Source organism: Bidens hawaiensis, unplaced genomic scaffold (assembly GCF_021521415.1).
Source record: "Bidens hawaiensis isolate Kalapana, Puna unplaced genomic scaffold, B.hawaiensis_p1.1 tig00016045_1, whole genome shotgun sequence".
NCBI lineage: Eukaryota > Viridiplantae > Streptophyta > Magnoliopsida > Asterales > Asteraceae > Bidens > Bidens hawaiensis.
The window spans coordinates 509,744-532,949 of NW_027492457.1; the positions used below are offsets into that span (position 1 = coordinate 509,744).

Below are 23,206 nucleotides of genomic sequence, written 5' to 3' on the forward strand. Positions count from 1 at the left end.
TCCCCTTATATAACGAGAGTATCATTACATTTATTGTATTGATTACTTTTAATAAAAGAGAACCATATTTCTACAAAACTTCCTACTGAACAATCTACTAAACGTTTGATTCATTTACGAGAGTATTCTTAGTATCTTGAGGAAGATACCTCTTCACATTCCCTCAAGGGTTGGTAAAAGAAGCCAAAAATAAGAAAACAATAAAAAAAAGATATTATTATTATAGTATAAGATATTATTATTAAAGTAAAAGACAAGTCAAAGTATCCATCCATCCATCTAGAGTCAGTCAGCTCCTGTGCCTCATGTGTTTGGTTTTTCCTTTTTTCTTGGTGAAATCTTCAAGATTTCTTCTTGTTGGTAGTGAGAGAATCAGCCTTTTTACTCTTTCTTTCAAAAATCTTATCTTCTTATGTGATCAAGATTCAAGAAACACCACCAGTTCACCACCAACATGGGCATTTTAAACGATGATGCAGTGGTGATTAAAGAGCCACAAACACCAGGAGACAACACTCTTATTACTGTGAATTGTCCAGATAAAACAGGCCTTGGTTGTGATCTTTGTAGGATTATTCTCTTATTTGGTCTCAGTATTGCTAAAGGAGGTACTTCTTTTTGTTTTTCTAATTTTTATTTTTTATAATCTATGGCTGTATACAGATATATTTTTTTGATGAAATTATGGTTCTTGATGGCCTCACATGGTGATTTAACTGATTGTTTTTTGTTAAAACTTTTATTTATTTATTTTTATTATTAATTTTTTTTATATTTGTTTTGACAATTATTTGAAGCAAATGTTGAAATTTGCAGTTTTTGGTAACATTTTTTGTATTTAATTTGGATTTAATCTTGATTTCTTCTTATGGGTCATCAAAAATGGTATTATCCCTTGAAAATAGGTGTTTTAGTGTTTTGAATTTGGTCAAAAGATTGTAATTTCTGGAGTAAAGTCCTGCAATTTGCATATATAAATAAATAAATAATGCACACTTTGTGGCAACTGCCAAGTTCCCTTTATTATTATGCTTTCAAAATAATTATTAAAGTTTGATTTTTGAAATTTGCCCATAAAAGACCATTTTGGATTAATAAAAGGGTTATAATTTGTTTGGGCCATTGTTTTGCACAGATGTATCAACAGATGGGAAATGGTGTTACTTGGTTTTTTGGGTGGTTGGTAAGCCAACAACCCGGTGGTACTTATTAAGAGAAAGATTACTTGAGGTGTGCCCACCGTGCACGCCCGCATTATCTGAAATTTTCTACTTCTGGCCCGAGTTTCAACAGCCGAAGCCGCCCAAGGTTTTCCTTTTAAAGTTCTGGTGTACGTTTGACCGAAAAGGCCTCTTACACGGTACTTATTACTATTTAAGTTTTTTGTACGGTGGCATACTGCAACCATGTTAAAAATATTAGACATGGATGCAGTATGCCGCTTAAAATGATATACTGTAGTAGTCATATATACTTTCCCAAAGAACATGCCTCTAACAAGGTTGCACTATGTCATTTTAACTTCTAAGTGTTTATGTTGGCATACTGCAGCCATGTACGCTCTCCGTAGAATATATTCCTAAAAGAACTGGAAGAAAGTGTACATAGCTACAGTATGCCACTCAAAATGGTATACTACAGTCATATACAGTTTCCAAGAAACATACATACGACAAGGTTGCAGTATACCATTCCAAGTGTTTACATTGTCATGCTGTGGCCGACTGGCCGTGCACAAACTTTATAAAACATATTCTTAAAAAAAGAAAGAAAGTGTGCATGGCTACAGTATGACACTCAAAGTGGAATGTTGTAGCCATGTACGCTCTCCGTGTAACATATTTTTAAATACACATCAAGGTTGCAGTACGCCGCCACTTATTAACAGTGTCATACTTCAACCTTGCACACTTCCAGGGAAAATGTTGTGCAAAATCATGACAAGAAAATATACCCTAATGTGATGTGTTACAAGCATGTGCATTTTTGGTGAAACATATCCTTTTAGAGGGTAATACAAGATTCCTTCACATTTTTTAAGGAAGCTTCACATGTTTTTGAATCTACCATAGATACAGTCAAGATTGTACAATTGTTTAATGTGATTAGGTTTCTTGAGAGGTTGGGAATGTAAGCTTACTTTGACTAATAAGATTAATTGTATATATGGTAGTCGGCATCTTTTGAATATATTATCAACCGCGTGACAAAGTTGTTTCAATTTATTATACAAACCGAAAGTGACTTGAAACCAGTAGCCCGACAATGACCATGAAACCGGTTATCTTTGTTCACCAACCAGCTATATTTTCAACTCATGTGTTTTTCAATGTTAAAACTATATAGAACTATTATAAAATGTATGGTTCCTTAATTCAGTGATTTATTTAGAGTTAAATATTATATAAATACTCATTATTTAATGTTTTTAATTATGCTTATAGATGTAACGAAAGTCCTTTATGAGCTAGAGCTTACGGTCAAGCGAGTAAAAGTGTTTACCGCACCAGACGGAAGAGTCATGGACCTTATGTTTGTGACTGATACAAGGTACTGTGTTTTTTGACCTCAAAAGTCAACCGTTGACTTTTTGTATTGACCATTTTACCCTTGTGAAATATGCAGAGAACTTCTTCACACAACAAAACGACAGGAGGAAACGAAAAGTCAACTAAGCGCGATGTTAGGAGAAAACATGATTAGTTTTGAGATCGAGTTGGCGGGCCCCGGAGTCACGGATAATCCTCAAGGATCAGCTTTTCTTCCACCTGCAATCACAGATGATGCGTTTGGTTTGGATCTGAGTGGGACCCGCATGAACGGTGAGCTCACGTCTGACTGCGTGTCGGTTACAGTCGACAATGAGCTTAGCCGTTCACATACCCTGGTTCGCATTGTTTGTCAAGATCATAAAGGCTTGATATACGACATCATGCGAACGCTAAAAGATTACAACATCCAGGTACAAGCACATAAGTATCTTATTTGCAGATCAATTCAGAAAGCATCATTTATTTGAAAAGTTGCTACATGTTTTGTAAAAGTTCTATTAACTTTTACAAAATGACTATTTTGCCCTTACACCTAAAGAACAAAATGTGTAATTTGCTCTATTGTTTACTTTTCATACTAAAAGTAAAAGGAAAAGAAAGAAAAGCAAGTAAAAGAAAGAAATAAAGAACAGATGAAAAAAATTGTGAAAAAAAATACATATTTTGTTTGTCCTATAGTAAGGGTAAAATAGTCATTTGTAAGAAAGGATGTAACATGTTACAACTTTTCTAATAAATGATTGTTTTTCTTTAGTAATTACCTTAGTTTAAGAGCACAACCTTGAAAAGTTGGCATATACTTAAAAGACTAAGAATGTAATTTAGTCTTACTTGTAACTCGTTTAATTAAATTAACAATTTTTAAAATTTTATAGATCTCGTACGGGCGGTTCTCCTCTAAGGCAAAAGAAAGCTTTGAAGTTGACTTGTTTATAATGCAAGTAGACGGAAAGAAGTTACTCGACCCTGAGAAGCAAAAAGCACTTTGCACGTGTTTAAAAATGGAGCTCGTTCGTCCACTTCGAGTGGAAGTGATGAGCCGAGGTCCGGATACCGAGTTGCTGGTGGCTAATCCAGTTGAGCTAGCTGGAAGAGGTCGACCGCTTGTGTTTTATGACATCACACTCGCCATAACAAGTCTCAGTATTCGCATTTTCTCGGTAAGTTATTCATTAAAACCACAGCTGGACATTTATTTATAATGGGCTGGTTCGGGTTGTGAAGTTAAATGTGTTAAATAAACATCTAGCTAAAAGGGGTATCTCTTTTTTTATTTAAAAAAACATTTAATTTTAGTCATTTGCCTAAATTATTATGCTAGCTATAAATAGATTTTTTATAGGTTGAGATCGCGAGGCATAGGATTGACGATCGAGAATGGGAAGTTTATCGGGTTCTGCTGGATGAAGGGGATGCGGCTTTGGTGCCGAGGAGTTTGATCAAAGAGCGTGTTGTGAAGAACTTGATGGGATGGTAATAATAATATTACAATGCATCGAGTATAATATGTAATTTGTAATGTAAAAATTAGGAAGGTGTGGGGTATAAGTCATCACCCCATTAAGTTGTATATATCATATGCATCTTAACAAATGACTAGTACAGTATGTAACTAATGTGTACATATTACTGTAGTTTATTTTATTTTTTTGTTTCTTGGCAATTTGTTACTATCTTTCTATGGTCGGGGTCGGTTAAGTCCGTCTTATGAGCCAAAACAGAGCATGTCACTTGACATCTTGGTTTTAGATTTTCATAGCGAATTGGTTATGGTTATAAACGGTTTGGTAAATTTGACTTTTAAAAAATTGTTCGATTAATTTGGTTAACCTTTTACAAAAAAACTAATTAATTTATCAACTTTTTACACAGGTTAAAAACCGACAAGCCATTTAACTCAATGTTGTAAAAGTAGGTTTACAAGGCCAAGTACTCCCCGAGTACTCGTTACAAAGCATGTTGTCGAGGCGAGTTTCTTTAATTCCACCTAATTACTAAGAATCGATTAAAGGTGGTCAGCCTAAGCCAGAATCACATCTAGTTAGTGAATTTGGACACATTTTGACTTAAAAAAATAAAACATAATTCTTATTTCTATAATATTGAAGAACAAATGTTGATATTTACCTATTTTGTTGTAAATATTAGTAACTTATGATATTTGACATATATGTAATGTCTAAAAATTAATTTTCTTTATATTTACCATGCCCGAGTACTCTCCAAGTACTCCCCGAGTACACCCAATTCTCCGGTCGGCCTAGGGTCCACCTAACGACTTTAGCAATCTTGATTTAACTAATGGAGAGTATGGAGCAAGTAATAAATTATTTAACCAAAATGTAACTTTCCTTAAGTATTTGTAAATAATAAAAAGGTGCAAAGGTAGTTTTGGTGATACTTCGGTTCGGTTTGGTCTTTTATACACCGAATTACAAAGCTTTGTTATATGATAAATCATAACAAAACCATTGATTTCTCGGTCTTTTATAATTGTTTCGGTTAGGTTTTCTGACTATTTTCTATTTTACTTAAATCGTTTAGTTATTTGCACTAACTTAAGGAAGGAAAGGAAAGGATGGAAAGAAAGAAAGAGGTGTGTTCTCGAGTTTCATTTAAAGGGAGAAAGGAAAGGAAAGGAAAAGAAAGTGGAGGCTTTTGTAGTGTAAAATCTTAATTTCCATTTTGGAAGGATTTGGTTGGAAGGAAAGGAAAGGAAAATGAAAAGAAAGGAAAGGAATGGAAATGCTTTCTTTTCCTTTCTTTCGTTAAGGAAGCTTGGAAACACAGCTAAGTTAATTGATTGTGTTTTTAACTTTTTTTCGGATATCTTTACTTGTCATTCACTTTCACATGTAACATGTTATGAATACGTGAAACCCGCAAATATAAAATGCAGCATTTAGGTATCGTATTGCTAGTTCAACATCACGATTCACGTGACGTGCAAGTCAAAATATAAGAAACAAATTGATCTAGCAGCCAAACCCACTTCAGCCAATTTAACGGGCCATATTTTAGCAACCCATCAGACACATTTAATGGCCCAGCAGATTTTGAGATGGGACTCGCAACGGTCGTGTACTCGTGTTTCTCACATTTTGGGCCTATCACAGATTTTTCAAACACGTGAGTGTATAGGGCCATCCAAACTGTTCGAAGTTCGAACTCGCTAGCTGCTCGCTCGGAAATTGCTCTGAAAATGCTTTCTCGTTTTTTGCTCGATTGTAAACGAGCCGCTCTGCTCGGTTCAGTTTGTAAACGAACCAAGCAACGAGCAAAGGTCTGCTCGGTTCGGTTCGGCTCGAATATTTTTAATTTATTTTATACATAATTATATATATATAAATATATATATATACAACACACATAAAATATATATACAATTTTTTGTACCCTTTTAAATTTTTCCTATTCCGCAATTTTATAGTTTTATTAGTTCGATTCAAGTTTTCAGAATACTCTAAAAGATTGTTTACATGTTCATTATATCTCACTTCAAACTTCTCTCTTAAAAAATTTACAACATATTATACGTTTGTCTAAAAACTACTAATTTGATTACAAAATATATTATTTATAGCCTTCAAACTTGTTTCTTATTGAAAATTTTAAAGTGAAAAGGAAATAAAAATACTCGAAATCACCCAATGTTCGATCGAAAATGCTCGGTTCGATTTTGGCTCGCTTCGTTTTTCGCTCGGTTTGAATTTCAGCCATTCGGTTTGGTTCGGTTGTAAACAAGCCAAGCAACGAACAAGCCTTCGCTTGGTTCGTCTCTTGAACAGCCTTATGAGTGTACAACTCATATGACATCATTGGTATAATGGTATGCATTAACACGAAATGAAACTATGGGAAGTGAATGATCCAATATGCATAATCAATTTGCTGGTTAAACGACTATATTAAAGTTTACTTTTTTATTTTTTATAGTTCATCTTTACGAAACTTTTTTCATAATTTACAAGTATCCCCTCGTCACATGTGTTTTTATCTGTGTTTCGATGTTTGATACCACACGCTTAATATAAGTTTTTTTGTTTACTAATGTATGCTTACGAATTAGTGTTGACATCGCCGATACCAATCGAATTCGTTTCGGTTCACAACTATAACGTGCCTGCTTTTTTTGTTTTACATATGATAATTTGTTGTATCTTATCATTGACAGGCTTAGTTCTGATTCCGTAGCCCGACACCGACTAAATTCGCGTCACGTCGACCTGCAACACGTTGTCATTTAACGTTTTTACATATTTTTATTGTTCGGTCTAACAATCCCGTCACAAAACACGGATCCTAAATAGTAGTTAATTATTAAAAGAAAAATCATAATAATGGCACACCCTATTTTTGGGTAATAAGTGCATCACTGCTACATTTGAAAACTTCCAGAACCCCAAATATTATTATTATTATTATTATTGAATTCCGTCTTCATCATCTCTAGATCATCTCCTCCGGTCTTCATCCAAGATTTCCGGACAGATTACAGACTCTGAACTCAATGATGCCGATTTGCTCAACTTAAACCCTAAATCTCAGATCTCAAACCCACAAGGTACGATCCGTCAATGTTATTAATCTGACCCTATTCTCCAAATACCCATTACGAGTTTTTTAGTTTTCTGCCCACAGAATGTGTTAGGGTTTGAGTTTTGATCGATTGAATCTACGTACCCATATGGATTGAATCTACGAACCCATATGTAGAATTTGATTTTGTGAACTGGGTTTTTATTGTTTTTACATTATCACTATGTTTAAGATAATTAAGGGCAAAAAGAAGGGACTGAAACAAGAATCAATTGACCCTCCACCGGGTCCGAATGTATCATCCGATGTGACTGTAAACCACGCGTCTCGGTCAGCCGTTGTTGGTGACCAGCAGCCTAGTGTTATTAGGTCACAAGCTGTTAATGTATCCTCGTGTTTGCCACAGCTTGAACTTGGTGTGGTTGAGGTGTTACCCATGTTGAAAGACGTCCCCGTGGCGGACCGACACGCTTTGTTTTTGAAAAAGCTGCAGATTTGTTCCTATACGTTTGATTTTTTGAATCCGTTGAAGAATGTTAAGGAGAAGGATATTAAACGGCAGAATCTTATGGAGCTTGTCGATTTGGTTCAGTCGGGTTCAAGTAAGATGAATGAGATAATGCAGGGAGAAATGATAAAAATGATATCTTTGAATATATTCCGATGTTTACCGCCTCAATCGCATGAGAATTCTGGAACCGAGAATCTTGATCCAGAAGAAGATGATATGTATTTGGACCCGTCTTGGCCACATTTACAACTTGTTTACGAATTGCTTTTGAAATATGTGATATCGTCCGATACCGATACCAAAGTGGCCAAAAAATATATTAACCACTCGTTTGTGTTAAACTTGCTTGATCTGTTTGACACAGAAGATCCACGTGAGCGTGAGTATTTGAAGACTATATTGCATCGCGTGTACGGTAAGTTCATGGTTCATCGTCCGTTTATAAGAAAGGCGATAAATAATATCTTTTATAGGTTTATATTTGAAACCGAAAGGCATCCTGGTATCAGTGAACTGTTGGAGATTCTTGGAAGTATAATAAATGGTTTTGCGATACCGATGAAGGAAGAACATAAGTTGTTTCTTTCACGGGCTCTTATTCCGCTTCACAAACCAAAGTCGATTAATTTATATCATCAGCAGTTGTCTTACTGCATAACACAGTTCGTTGAAAAGGATTATAAATTGGCTGATATTGTTATTAAAGGGCTGTTGAAGTATTGGCCCGTTACAAATTGTGGTAAAGAAATACTTTTTCTTGGTGAATTGGAAGAAGTGTTGGATGCTACTCAACCTGCAGAGTTTCAGAGATGTATGGTTCCGCTTTTTAGAAGGATTGGATGCTGCATAAGTAGCACTCATTTTCAGGTTAGTGATTTCTGTCGTGTTTTTGTTCTTTAAAGTTTTTACATTTAGTGCATTTAACAAGATTATAAACACTTAGCTTCAATTTTGCCATTGAAATAGTGTTCGTGTGTTAGTTTTGGAATGCAAGGAGTAGGATGTCCATGAGTACTTGACTTGTATTTCGATTGTGTTATGGATCATAGTCTTCTTAAACTGTTCGTTTATTCTCTAATGATAATTAAACAAGCTCTGTTTCATTTGCTATCTGACCATAGAACACAGCATGGCTTTTTAATCATGTCATCTCATGAGATTTTACAAATTTAATTAAACAAACTTCAAGTTAATATAAAAGTATAATGGATCATATTTTAAGTGACCCGACCCAAACCTGTAGGCTAACCCGACCTGCATAACCTGGATATACCCAATACTGACCACTCTCTCCCGGTCTGGTCCTCGGGGTTCTAGATTGGCTGTTAAAATGATTCAGGTCTGGTCACCCCTATAGCTCGAGCTTGACGTGCTTCAAGCTCTATATCTAAAGCTTGAGCTTGTTTCTTTTACTGTTTATTATTTATTTAATCATTTTATATGTTATTAGATAGAAAATAACATTGTTTATATAGATGGGTCTCAAGTGTAAGTGTGCAATATTGTAGTCTATTTATATCCTATTGTGCTAAGTTGTTAATTATCAATCACAAACACAGTTACACAAGGTTTATTTTTTATAAACATATTTAATTATTATTTCTATATATATTTATGATTATATATGTATTCATAACATGATATATATATATTGTCTAGCTATTATTATCACAACTATATAGTATATACAGTAACATATACTATGTGACGTATATTTACTATATTAAATAAAAATGATTATATTTATAGAAATAATAAGCTCATTTAGGCTCAGGACCTTAGTATTAAAGTTCAGTGAGAAGCTTGGGCTTCAGTGTGTTTATTACATGAGCTCCAATTTAACCTCAACTTTATTCAAACTTTTAGCGAGCCGATCTCAAGTAGCTCCTGAGCAGTTCACTCGTTTACATTCCTTACATCTCAATTATATGTGATTCTCACGTATTTTTTTCTTTTCATACCTATCTTTCAAGTTTTAAAATTTTTGGCTGAAAAATCAATGAGAGGTTACCTATTCTTTTTGCATTCTGCATTTCTACACAAAGTAAGATGCTATGAGACTTGATTTAACTGAATATGTTATATCTCATAAGATAAGTTAAATGTAAGCATTCTTCGTAGTAAATGTTTGGGCATTTGAGCTGACTGAACAAGTTTTCTCTCACAATTTAAATTAAGTCTAATATTTTTCAGGTGACGAACAATTCTGAAATAGTGACAAACCATGAGGAAAAATCTAAAAGTCCCATGAATAACATCAAAAGATCAGAAACAAACGCTTGTTTTTTTTAAATAACCCATAGCTCACAAATTAAACAGCATAAAATGCTTATTTTAAAAATAAGTTGTTTGATTAACAATTAGTTGTTAGAGAAACTTTAATATTCCGTATTGAAGGATTTTGATTCAGTCCAAGTTAAGTATTGATTAGATTTGATTTATACAAAAGTAATATCAATACTAATCTATTAATTAAAAAAATAATATTTTAACTCATTACCAAATTACTTGGTGGCGAAACTTTAATATTCAGTATTTATTTTGTTGCAGGTTGCAGAACGAGCGCTGTTTTTATGGAACAACGAACGTGTCGTGAGCTTAATCGCACTTAACAGACCCGTCATTCTACCAATAATATTTGAATCATTAGAAAGAAACATACAAGGCCACTGGAACCAAACAATAAACGAATTAACCGCAAACGTCAGAAGAATGTTCATGGAAATGGATCCCGAGCTCTTTGAAGATTGCCAGACTCGATACATGGACAAAGAAGCCATGGTTAACGAGAAGTCAAAGCAACGTGAACTGACTTGGAAAAAACTTGAGTCAATCGCCTCACAACCTGCATGAAATCATGCGCGTCACTTGTTATTGTGAATTACCGCACCGATGGACATTCAAACGACTTTTACCTTCATTTTCTTTTATTTATTTACCGACTTTTTTTTTCTGCAGTTTTGGAAAGGTAATGTGTACCATCTGTTGTTATGGTTACTGTTTTGGTTATTATTTGTAGTAATATGGTACAGATGATATGTGAAAGTGAAAGATGTCCCCATATCAGGCTTTTTTGGTCAAACTAACCATTTTGGCCATGTTTCTTGTCTATACAAACTTGGCTTTCAATGCACTGTTCTTGTGTGCAAAATCTTGTGTGTGCGTGTGTTTTATTATTTTTTTTTATTTTTTGTTTTTTCTTATGTAGGCTTAGAGATGGAAAAATTAAGTGACTGGTATATAAATACAATTTTTATACATATTAAGAAATTAGTTGTGGCTATCAATTTTCTCAAGCCTCCTAACCACAGTCATTTTTCATTTTATTGATCACCAAAGACCTGTAAATACAGGGTGTTGTATGAAATTATTTTATTTTATTTTTTTCTTTCTATGAATTTGTTTACTTGGCTAGATAATTAGAGATGAGCTCGGTATCTCTACTACCCGTACTGAAAATACCGATACTAAAAATCGTAAAAAATGGGTGTCGGTATTGAAAATGCATGTTAAACTGAATTAACGCTTTCTAATTATTGATTTGTATAGATTCTCCTTTCAACATAAATTATAGTTTAGTTGTAATTTCTTTGATTGAGATTTTTAATTTTTCTTGTGTTAGATTCTCTGTATTCTGAAACATGCATTTATAAAGTTTGCACATTTAACCCTTTCACTTTTCCATGTTCCAACATTTGCGTTTTGTTCATGTTCTATTCATTTAGTCCCCTTTTGACTTGTTATTAACTTCGGAATATTAGGCAATTATCAAAACTATACATTTATACAAGAGTAATACATTTAATAACTTTAATATCTTACTTTATAATAAAAATTATATAATTTAACTTTCAAGATGTTATTATTAGCAATCAAATTCAAATCAGGTACTTATTATTTATTCATTTTTTCATAAATTCTTACCAGCCATAAATTATAAATGAGTTTATATATGTGTTCAATTGCACATACAAAACAAATAAAAGAAGTCGATCAAATTATATATATTTTTTCTTTCTTTTTTCTCATTTTATACTCAATTTTCCAAATCTATTACTATAATAATAACAATGATAATAATAACATAAAGAAACCACCACCATTCATGGTGGCTATGTTAAGGTACAAAACTAGGAGCATTAGTGAAAATGAAAAGATAATGGAGGGCGGTGCTAATTTTGCGCTCGAGCCGCTACCAAATATCATTCCAAAGTAGCCATCATCATCATGGTTGTTGCCGTTCCTGCCTTCACCAGCTCCAGTGATCGGGTTATCACCAAATGACATGGTCCCAAAATCATCCCTGCACAACAATCGTGTTATTTATCTAACATATGTGGCAATAGTGACGCGCTTAACGTATCACATATAATGCTAAAACAATATGCATGTAAAGAAGTTAATTATATATAATTTGATCATATGGGTCAAATGTGGGACAATATTACACATATTGATTTTGATACCCTTTAGGAGGATGCCAATAAAGGGACCTTTTCTAGCCTTAAAAAGTAAAGGGTATAAGTTCCTTTCCCAATGAAATAGACGTTAGATACCCTTTATAAGGTTCGAAAGACTTCCTGTAATCTAGCCTTGAGAAGATGTGAATAGTAGGGTTTAAAAAATCAAAACTCTGAAATACTTGTGACGGGTATTCAGTTATAAGATGATGTATACGACAGATTATAAACCTTTTCGATGGTTTGGGTTGTGTATCGTATTATCTAATACATGTTTAGTTGCTAGAAACTAAAGTTATCAAAAGTATATAATTGTTGGAACTCTAGGGGAGTATATGATTTTTTAAGTTGGTTTTTGCATTGAGTTTTTGATAATTGAATTAACGGGAAACTTTTAACCACATAAGATTAAAAAAATGAACTAACATATACCTAATAGGTATGAGATACAAATATACAATTAGATATGAGATTGGATAACCGAAACCTAACCGATTGTTGTCTTAACGACACATTATGGACATATAAAATATTGGTTGGTAAGTTAATCTAACTATGATAAAACGTTGGGATTATATAATGTGGAACTAAAACAAGAAGAATCTATTTCACATGCATTATGTTCTAAAACATGAAACTAGCATAGGTGCATAATGACCTTAAAGCGAGACAACTAAGCATGTATTGTGACACTTTATAGAGTTAGTAACCCATAATTTATATAAAACATGTACCTAGGCTGACCGAAGACACCGGCGTTCATCGTGAGATGGTCTACAATGAAAGCCGACTGAGGATCAACACTACTCGCCTTCGCATACATGGTGTCTAACCTTTCACCCGAGGGCACAAAAAACGCACCATTTTCCATCAAGTCCCCCTCCGTCCTCCAATTCCACCCTACCCAATTCTTCTCATTTGCTTCCACTCGCTTTGTAACCTATTCATGTACAAAACACAAAAAATGCACAGTCTAAACATTAAGACCGCTTTAACCAAATTTTGCTGGTTAGTCTGACTTTGACTGTTCAAACCAACCAACATATCATTAGACCACGCAAACTAACCTCCTTTGCATTTGGATCCGGAGGCGCGATATACCGGTTCCCCTGACTATTAATCGTCGGATTCGCACTCCCACCAATCGCGTACATCTTCCATTCCCTAAAATCATTGTTCACCACATGAAAATAACCATGTCTACACCTTGGCATCCTTTGCACCAATCCCTTCCCATAATGATTAAATGCAAATGTAACCTATGCACAAAAACACACACAAACACCAAGAACACATAATACAACCAACATTACCAAAAGTACAACTCACTAATGCACAAAAATGAGTTTAAATTTAAATTTAAAAATTTCACCTGCATCCCTTTATCAGGCAAATATGCATCATCATGACCCATAAGCATAACTTCATTATGATAAGTAAAATAATTATTTGAAATTGTAATAGCCGTTGATCCCAATATTGCATCTATCAAACCATCAGTACAATGTGACAATGAACAATGATCGATCCATATGTTTCTTGAACCCGAAATCGATATCCCGTCACCGTCCGATAGCCCTCTACGGCCAGCATGCGTTGGACTAGACCGTATGATAGCGTTACCCGAAGGTTTACAATTGAATATACGAATATTATGAATAATAACATTTGTAACATATTGGAGAGTAATACAACCACCACCAGTAATGTCAACGTTGACTCCACGACCATCAATGGTTTTGTAACTGTTGACCATGAGTTCATGTTTGAGTTTAATGAGCATGCTGGATGCGAACACGATCCATAATGGTTCGGTTTGTAGGACCGCGTGACGTAGGGTGCCTGGTGTTGGGTTGACTGTGTCGCGGTCGGAAGAGTCGGTCACTATATAATATTGACCGCCTTTTCCGCCTAGTGCGTACCGGCCGAACCCGATGCCGCAGTCGGCAAGACGCTGGCGGTCGGCGCCTGAGGTTGGGTCGCACCGCCAACAGTCGTCGATTGGGTTTCCGGTCGCGCAACCGCCGATATCCAACATGTGTCTTCTTTGTATTGACACATTGATACTCCTATAAGAAAAACAAATAAAAATAAACAAACGTACTCGGTAAAAAGTAAAAACCGTAAAAGCTACTGATAAGGTCTGGACAGACATTGCCAGAAGAAAAAGAACAAGAGAAAAAAGGAGCTAAAGTTCTAAGGGAAAACATTATAACTCAAGAACATGAGTTTGGAGAATCATGTAACTTCATTTGATTTTTTTAAAAAAAGAAAGATACCCATTATATTAAACATTGTAATAATCAAAACCCAGATGGGAATTTGTCTAGAAATGAATAAAGATTATAAGAAAGATGAAATCTTGATGTGGGGGTTGACTAGTTTACCTATGAACTTCATGAACAACAGCTTCAGGATTAGGGTGTTGATAAGGAAGAGAAAGATTAAGAGTGGCTTTGATGACAGATATGAGAGAGGTTAAAAGGCAGAAGAGGATAATGTGGGTGATTGGAGGATGCATATTGTGCAAGAATATATGAAATTAATGGGAGGGAAGATGGTTTAATCTCTTTGTCATGAAACAAAAAGTTAGAATCATCCTCTATTTTGGAGGGAAAGATTGTTAATTACAAGAAAATGGATGTTTTTAGTTATTTGTATAATATGGTGATTTATTGAGTTAAATAATTGCAATTTGGTGATAAAATTGGGTAGTTAAATTAAAAGGTTATGGAAGAAATCGTTTTTTGGTGTAGGGTTTTTGCATAATTGAGGGAGAAGAAAAGAAGATAATTAGGGAATGATGGCGTTTTAGAGGGGTGGGATGGGGTGGTGTGGAGGTTCTCTCACTTCCAAGGTTTTGTTTTCCTCATAAACTTTACATTCCAATCTTGTTTATAAATCATTCTATTTAGAAATTAACAAGAAACCCAATAGATAAAGTCAAATATCCATACACACACAAGTTTGAAAATACTATATAAATCTTGAGAGGAATATAAAGGAGGAAAAGTTGTCTTTTTGGGTGATCAGGGAATATCTATTACATTAAGAAATTTCATGTCACTCCCTTCTACTTTCTTCATATCACACTTAACACCCTTGACTTCCTTTCTTACCATTTCAACCATAAATGTTCTTTTCATGGCACAGACTTCCATAAAATTAAGATGTTTTGTCGGTATATTGATCATTTGTTATATTTTTTCCTGTGGACATTGAAGGATTTTCTCGAATATGATTAGTAAACTCTAATGACGAAGTTTTATTGTGCTCGATTTTAGCAAATGAATCTCTAGTGGCGATAGACTCTCGAGTAGAGTATTATATTCATAGTGGTGTATTTAGAGACTTCGTCTCTGATTGAAGCTTAATGAGAAGCCAGTTTTGACATCAACTTCATTGTGACAATGAGTTTTGAGATCAACTTCATCTTCACAATGAGGTTTATGCCACGTGCCATCTTCTCTTTCGACGTTGAATCCCATTGTATCCTATAGAAATTTCATCGTGACGATGGATTTTGGACGGGTAATTTTGGGAATTTAACAAAAGAAGAGATCATGATCTTTAAATCTCTTTTTTTTACTTGGGTTATTTTGAGAATTTTTCCTAAATGATAAATGTATTTCCTGATTTATATCCATATCATGATGGAACCAGTGGCTTATAATTAACTTAAAATTTTATGCATTAATTTTTCTATAGTTATAAGAGTACTCTAGTTATGAAGTTTTCACCAACCACTATAATGATAGTGAATTGTCGATGGTGGAGTGGTTATGAAGAAATGGTTTCATGCACATAATTGATAATTAATTAATAATTTTGTCTACGCTTCTACGAATATCGTATTAAAAAATAAATTTGTAACTAACGAGCTTTATATTATCATAACAAAGTTTAAGCTACTTTGTGAAAAAATCTCCACTAAGGAGGCACTCTGCAAACATAAAAACCTAACAAAAAAACAAACTTGCAAATATATATATATATATAGAGAGAGAGAGGTTTGACTTAAATACAAATAAAATTAACGTACTATACTAATTGTGATAATCAAGCAGAGTAATTATGTTATTACTCTATGATGTAATTATATAATTACTCAACTTAATTATCACATGAGTAATAACATAATTACTCTACTTGATTATCACAATTGTCACGTTAATTTCATTTGTACGTTAACGTTCATCTCTCTCTATATAGTGTATACACACACATATATATGAATAAAATTTAATAAATAGTATAGGAGTGGAGCAATAGCTTATAAATTTATTAAAGAGATTTAATAAATAGTATAGGAATGGAGCAATAGCTTATAAAATTATTCAAGAGATCAGCTTGAGTTTGCAAATTAAATTACTTACGATGTGAACTCGAGTTTGTAAACTACTCTTAAGCCGATCTTAAGCAGTTCAACAAGTTAAGCTTAGCCACTACCCGTAAGGGTACAAGGCTTAAGTAATTAGCAACCAATGATTTATTTCTTTTATATAATCTATGATGTCGTAAGTGTCTATTTTAATTGACATGCAAAAGTCGAAAAATTATGACTTCTTTAAAAAAATTAAAGTTGTTGAGTCTCACACTATCTTCGAACTTAACTTAGTTCGTTTACGCCTACCTTATGTTAAGATGTGCGTCAAGTACATGTTACCAAAAAAGGTTCCATTTAATTTGTAATTTAGTTTGATTTATTTAAACTAAGAAGCATCATGTGACAGTGACGTATCCATAATACAAATAATTGTATTGATTATAAGAAGCTTTAAAATGGATCAAAAGTTTCAAATTTAAATATCATTTCAATCAGCTTGAATATTATGTGGTTATACTTATGATAAATGCCAAAAACTTTTGTTTATTCTCGTTCACTTGCAATTAAACATTTAAATAAATAAGAATTTTAATTTCTCTTTGCTATAAATTGAAAAGCTAGATGAGGAAAAAAAAAAAAAGAGATGCATTTGTTAGGCCAAAATGCGTGGGATCCATGTCATGTAGGACCAAATTTTATAAAAGATGTTGCAAGTCCATAGCCGTCATGTATGTTCAATGTACAAGCTACACTACTTGTATTTTCACTATAATGCTAAATTTAAAGTGTTTCGACATAAAAATCAGACAACCATATAGCTACTATTGAACTACAAGGATCTTTTATGAAATTAGATAGTTACGAGAGTGATGCGTACTATTATAACTGGTCAATACTAGAATAAGATTTTCGGCAACGAAAAAGTTATTGTCAACGATATACATTGGAGATTCATCGATGTTTACCGACAGACAAAACAAAACTCCCAAAGAAAAAGATAAAAGTGGAGTTTTAATATTCATTGCATTATTTGTTATAACTTAAAAGGTCTTGGACTTCTCACGTTTAGGATTCTTACGCACCCTCATTTCTTTATCTAAGGTTGAAGTTAAGCGTACAGATGAGCATTAATGCTTATAATTTTTGTTTTCTCTCCTTTTTTAATCCTTGAGTTATCCGTTTTTATTGTATAAGGTTTAGTTTTACTACTTTATGTTGGTGGTTACCCGAGCTAAAGTTGAATTTTTCATTTTTTTTCTCGATTAATATCCTATTTTGTCATGTTATTTTAGTTGTAGGATGGTGGTGATGGAGAGGGTTGGCGGGTTATTGATGACAACGGCTGCATTGCAGTGCTGTTGTTGACTCATTGTGATGGATGAGATTTTTAAACGACTCTTAATTCTAATATACTTTTATTAACCACAACCGTAGACTGTAGTGAATAAGTGGTTCTAGAATTACTCTTCAATAAGAGAATATTGTGTAATTTTCTAAATCAACCCCTTATTCACCAATTTGAACTTTTTCTTATTTGGTAGGGTTTGTTATTGTTGACCACTTTTGTGAGTTAAAGAGACTCAAATAAACCCACTAAACTAAAAAAAAAGTTATATAAAGTATAAACCCACATGTTCCTAACAAGTTGAGATTGCCATGCTTATTAATTGAGACTTGAGAAGAAGAGATAAAAAAGGAGATGTGTGGATGGTTGTGGGTGGCAAAAGAGGCCAAGTTTGGCGACTTGTTAACATTTTTTTTACCATGTTTCTTTTAAATACTAAGAACCTTTCTATTAATAACGTATAAAAATGCTTACCGCAATGCTAGGTCATGTCAAATCATACTTTAAATATTAACAAACTACTTTAGTCATTTATTTCATTATTCCAGTTATCAATTATCGCATCTCTATTCTAAAGCGTCCTTGGCTGTAGGATAAATCAAACCCTAATAATAAAATGACAAATCACAATGTTGTGTTCTTGTCATTATCGCACATGTCGTCCTTTTTTGGATACGTGTGTACCCTCGATTACAGATGTTATAAGATCTACTATGAAAATCATCAAATGGCAATTGTATCAAACTTAATATATACTTAATGCATATAACGTTGTATGTATTTATATAATCTTTTCTTGAATTGTTCGTTTTCTATATTAGTTATATATAAAATTATCAAAACATGTTGCACTACATTATTTAATACATTGCTTAATATTCAATATGATCATTCTCATATAAGTACGTACGTTCCATATGAAAGGTCTTTATCTATATGGAACTTTAGTTTCTAAGTATACGTCCTCATACCAACTTTTTGACTAATCAAAATCTATAATAAAGTTTCTCCTTTTCTATATAGTTAGCCTAAAAACACAACTTGCATTGGGTATTTCATAAAGGGCATATATATGTGTAAATAAATAGATGATGGTATTGGTGTATATTTTTCTAGGTAAGCATCAAATCCTTTTATCCTATTCATTGCCTATACATAAAGTAATAAAGTCGGACCAAAATATATATAAAGAAAAGGTCGATAACTATGTTAGTAGTATCAATTCTCTTTTCACGGCACAACTTCTTTGATTTATTTTCCATTGGTGGGTTTAACAACATATCAATACCTCTAGGAATTCAACGTTAATGTTGTTAGTCCTTAATGTACCGCGTTTGTCTTGTTAGTTGCGCAAATAATCTATTAACTACATGAATGTTAGTGGGCGTGTGTATATAAATTTATATCGATTAAAGTTTGATGTATATATTGTTAACGTTGTGACTAGCCACAAAACAAGAGCAACTAATGACGATATAGTTTACAACCCGTATTCTAGCTAGAATTGGTTGAAAATATGATCATTTGGATGTCTATTCTTTTATCCTACATATTATGTACATCTTAAAGTTCTATTTTAAGTAGTTACAGAATAGAAATTATTAAAAATATGGAATTATTAGAATATAACCTAAAGTATTGGTTAAATAGTTATTATATTTTAACTATAAATTGTTTTTCACTATCTCAGATATAAATTATTGAAGTGGATCGCTTGTATGCAAGATAAAACAGACTAAACCTATTACAAAAATTGGATTCCATTGGGATCAACATTGGAAAAGAGACATTGCCCTAAAAATATATAGAAAATGAAAAGCTGAGTTTGATAGTAAAGGCCTGAACTTTTACATACACGCAAACTTGGTATGTTTCTGATATAAAATTCGTGGATTTGGTTTTGATACAAAATGAGAGTCAATTAAGATGAATGTGTAATTATATTTAGTAAAGGGCACATTTGTGAGTTGACCCTTTCATAATTTAAGAAGTGCATTATATGCCATACTTAAATTAACTGTTATTTTATGTCATAACTTAAAGAATGATAAATGATAGTTTGATAGTTTACTACTAGAAAACTGAACTTAATCTTTCATCGATGAAATTCATCCCGACAAGCATCCTTCGGTGAAGCTCCTTCGGTATGATGCTCGTTTGATATTCTCTTTCCTATGGATTGCCAAATTCTCGTCATAGCGCGTGAGAGAATTTGACTAGTTATAACCCATTAAAAAATTGATAAAATTGAACCCAGAAGTTCAAAACCCTAACTAATGAATATACGTCTTTTATAAACCTCTTGTTAGATTGTCGGTTTGTGGTACGGTTAATTTCGGTAAACAACCAAAACTAAATTTAGGCTACATTTTGCTTGGACATACATGAAATGGATGCATAATAAATACATAAAGTGAGAGTATAAATACTTGAAATGGAGATATACATACATGAAATGGAGGTGTAGAGTTAGAAATATATGACTGATTTAGTCCGGTTAATTTCAGCTAACCGTGGTTAAAGAAACCAATAACCAATTTTTGGTTAATTCAGTTTTGGTTATTGCTTACTCTATTTTTTAAAAGGTGCACAAATCGGGTTTTTCAAATACCCGGGTTCGGGTATGGAACCGGATTCGGGTATGATCAGGTATTAAAAAATCGGGTATTGGTAATACCCGGGTCGGGTTTGGGTCCGTGTATTGTCTCTAAAAACCATACCCTATGCATCGGGTTCGTATCGGGTATAGAGATGGGTATTCTATAACCGGGTATTTGAATACCCTATTTCCGGGTATTGAAAAACCCCTATTTTTGGGTTTTTTTTGAGGTTTTTTTCCGGGTTTTTTTCGAGTATAGATTAGATTTTTTTAAGGGGTTGTAAGTTTTAGGGGTATTTTTGGGTATTTTTCAGGTTTATATCGGGTATTTGAAAAAACCCGGTTTTGGGTATTTGGAAAACCTGGTTCTGAGTATGGAACCGGTCGGGTTTTTGGGTATTACCGGGTATAAATCGGGCCCGGTTCTGGATATGGGTTTTTGTACTAAAATGCATACCCTATCCGTACCCTATGGGTAGGGTCGGGTACAGATTCAGGTATTAAAAACCCGGGTATAAAAAAACTGGTTCCATGTATTTTTCTGGGTTCTGTTTTTTTTGCACCTCTACTATTTTTGAACATCTTTTGGTTCAGTTTGGGCCATGTTGAGTTTGTTCAGTAAAATAATAAAAAACCATGAAAACAGGCCTCAGCCCATTAGGCCCACTATATTATTAGATTTGAAAATAGGCTCGCAGATTCAAAATAGACCTCCACCGCTCTGTGTAGACTGTGGTGTATAATTTATATGTATGTGTTCGGATACTGAATCTTGTAGTTTGATCTTTGATGCAATAAATTAGGGAGAATGGAAGCTGCATTCGTCCTTGATTCCAAACGTGGCGTTATCCCTGAAGGTATATATTTCCTCAATTTTGCTGTTTATTATATGCTCGCTAGATCGAATGATTAAATTTGATTCGGATTCTAGTGCTTTTTAGATTGATATTGTGCAATCGAGAGCCAATTACTGATTCTCAGTACGAATTAGGGTTTCATTTTACGCTCATTTCGTTTTATTTTACCAGCATTAACCTAATTTCACAACTGTTCTTGTTCTCTTGCATCATAATTTAAGTAATTGAAGCTATAATAATGGCCAGTGTTGTTGAACTAGTTAGGCGCTAGTCGGGCGACAAGGTACATATTAGCGATTAATAGAGATTAATCAGACTGAATTTTATGTTTAATTTTTTAAAGTTATATATATACTTATATATGTATACCAAATTTTATATATAATTTTTCACAATAACTATAAATTTTCAAATCTTCATATACTGATTTTGACCTAAATTTGGCCACTTTTACTAATATTGACCATTTTTACTTATTTTGACTGGTACCGATATCATGAGCCGATTAGGTGAAAGCGAATCGGTAGCCCTCTTTTTTCCCACTAATAGCGGATTAATCGGCGTTTGATCACGATTTTTGAAACACTGGTAATGGCTGCATTGAAGATTTGAATCCTAAATTGTGTTCTGTCTCTTGGAAATTGTTTGTTACTCTGAACTTAGTACATATATTCCACACTGAATCTTGCTTTAAGAATGCAAAAAGGTTTTGTAGATGACTAGATGTAAGTGTTACAGATTAGAAGGTTTAAAGTTCATATCTTTTGATTATTTATAGAAGCTGATGTCAAACTGGATAAGCCCAAATTAGAGAAAGTGGTGGAGAGTCCTATTGGAAATGCAGGAAGGAAAATGCTTGCTGACATAAGCAACATGCCGAAGAAAGCTAGTATTTTGGCCCAAGATAATAATAAGACCGAGCCGACTTCATCTACTGTGAAAGAATATGTAGAACGACTTCGAAAGGTACCCGATTTTTCATCTGGTATCATGCAAGTTTTTGTTATAACTATAGTGTTGTGTTGTGTTGTGGTTTATCTCATGTTTAACTGGTATTTACAACTTTACATGGTTCGATGTTAATCTAATTCAGGAAAATGCGGCACTCAAGAAGCTCATAGCAGATAAAAAGTATCCTTTTACTATTTTAGTGTCGCACCCCGCCTTCGGGCCTAGGCGTGTGACTCACAGTTGGTACCACTTTTATCAATTTATCAAAGTTTGCAGCGGAAAATGTTATTTTAAAATATTTACTTTCATAACATAGGGAATTAAATACCCTTGTTTGTTTTACAAAATTACTTGTTTAAAAACAAGTTTAATATATATATATGCTTCATTACAAAATTTGCTGAGCCACCAGCTGTAAACTATGCCTAGTGTTCTTCTATCTCCACTAGCATATCCATCACTATTCCTTACTCCTGGTTACCTGAAAACAGTTTCAAAATACGTCAGCTATATGCTGGTGAATACGCTGACTCAATAAAACATTTTCACAATTCGTAATGACACAACACCAATAGTGTTCAACGACTCAGTGGGTCTCAATCTCATCTCATCGGAACTAAACATACGCACAAACCACATAATCGGACTTCACTCGCCCTAGAGACAGTCACTTGCCTCATGGTCAGTATGTCTGTAGTGTGCCCACTACAGTACATATATGTAAGGATCCAGACACATGTGTATTTTAGCCTGAGTGTTTAGTACTACCTTGTATCAAAACGTTTTAGAGGATTTGAACCAACCCTCATGCAAATATTTCCATAACTCTTTTACATATGGATAACAGTCCATAGTTTCAAAGAGTAAATATCTTTTCAAAATATACAGTACATAGACGTATTCACGTCATAAAACATTTCACACTATAAAAAGGTTTGGACGTATTCACCTTTTGTTGATTTCAAGATTTCTCACCCACCGATGTTTGTTCTTTATCTTGGACCTATAGTACGAGAATAACATTCTATAAATAACTAGATCTACAATCTAGCTATAGACCTTAAG

General features: G+C 33.6%; 3 protein-coding genes across 4 annotated transcripts; 2 read left to right on the forward strand and 1 right to left on the reverse strand.

The window, feature by feature from the left end:
• Positions 1–289: 289 nt before the first annotated feature.
• LOC143550550 (ACT domain-containing protein ACR10-like) lies at positions 290–4,093 on the forward strand. Its single transcript, XM_077041174.1, has 6 exons — positions 290–608; positions 1,136–1,360; positions 2,445–2,550; positions 2,626–2,962; positions 3,428–3,712; positions 3,895–4,093. Exons 1-6 carry the CDS (start codon positions 455–457, stop codon positions 4,027–4,029), a joined length of 1,242 nt encoding a protein of 413 aa, XP_076897289.1. The 5' UTR covers positions 290–454; the 3' UTR covers positions 4,030–4,093.
• A 3,130-nt stretch (positions 4,094–7,223) lies between these two features.
• Positions 7,224–10,730, forward strand: LOC143550551 (serine/threonine protein phosphatase 2A 57 kDa regulatory subunit B' beta isoform-like). Of its 2 annotated transcripts, none has more exons than XM_077041175.1 (2): positions 7,224–8,469; positions 10,153–10,730. In XM_077041175.1, exons 1-2 carry the CDS (start codon positions 7,315–7,317, stop codon positions 10,453–10,455), a joined length of 1,458 nt encoding a protein of 485 aa, XP_076897290.1. In that variant the 5' UTR covers positions 7,224–7,314; the 3' UTR covers positions 10,456–10,730. The 2 variants fall into 2 exon arrangements, with proteins under 2 accessions (XP_076897290.1, XP_076897291.1); XM_077041176.1 differs by lacking the exon at positions 10,153–10,730 and adding an exon at positions 8,960–9,053 and having other exon boundaries at positions 7,224–8,482.
• Positions 10,731–11,584: 854 nt separating this feature from the next.
• On the reverse strand, positions 11,585–14,619 carry LOC143550527 (putative pectate lyase 5). The gene is made up of 5 exons (XM_077041157.1): positions 14,450–14,619; positions 13,435–14,131; positions 13,130–13,321; positions 12,797–13,002; positions 11,585–11,905 (listed from the first exon to the last, which is right to left on the reverse strand). The coding sequence occupies exons 1-5, from the start codon at positions 14,581–14,583 to the stop codon at positions 11,659–11,661; spliced, it is 1,476 nt and encodes a 491-aa protein (XP_076897272.1). The 5' UTR covers positions 14,584–14,619; the 3' UTR covers positions 11,585–11,658.
• Between the last annotated feature and the right edge of the window lie 8,587 nt (positions 14,620–23,206).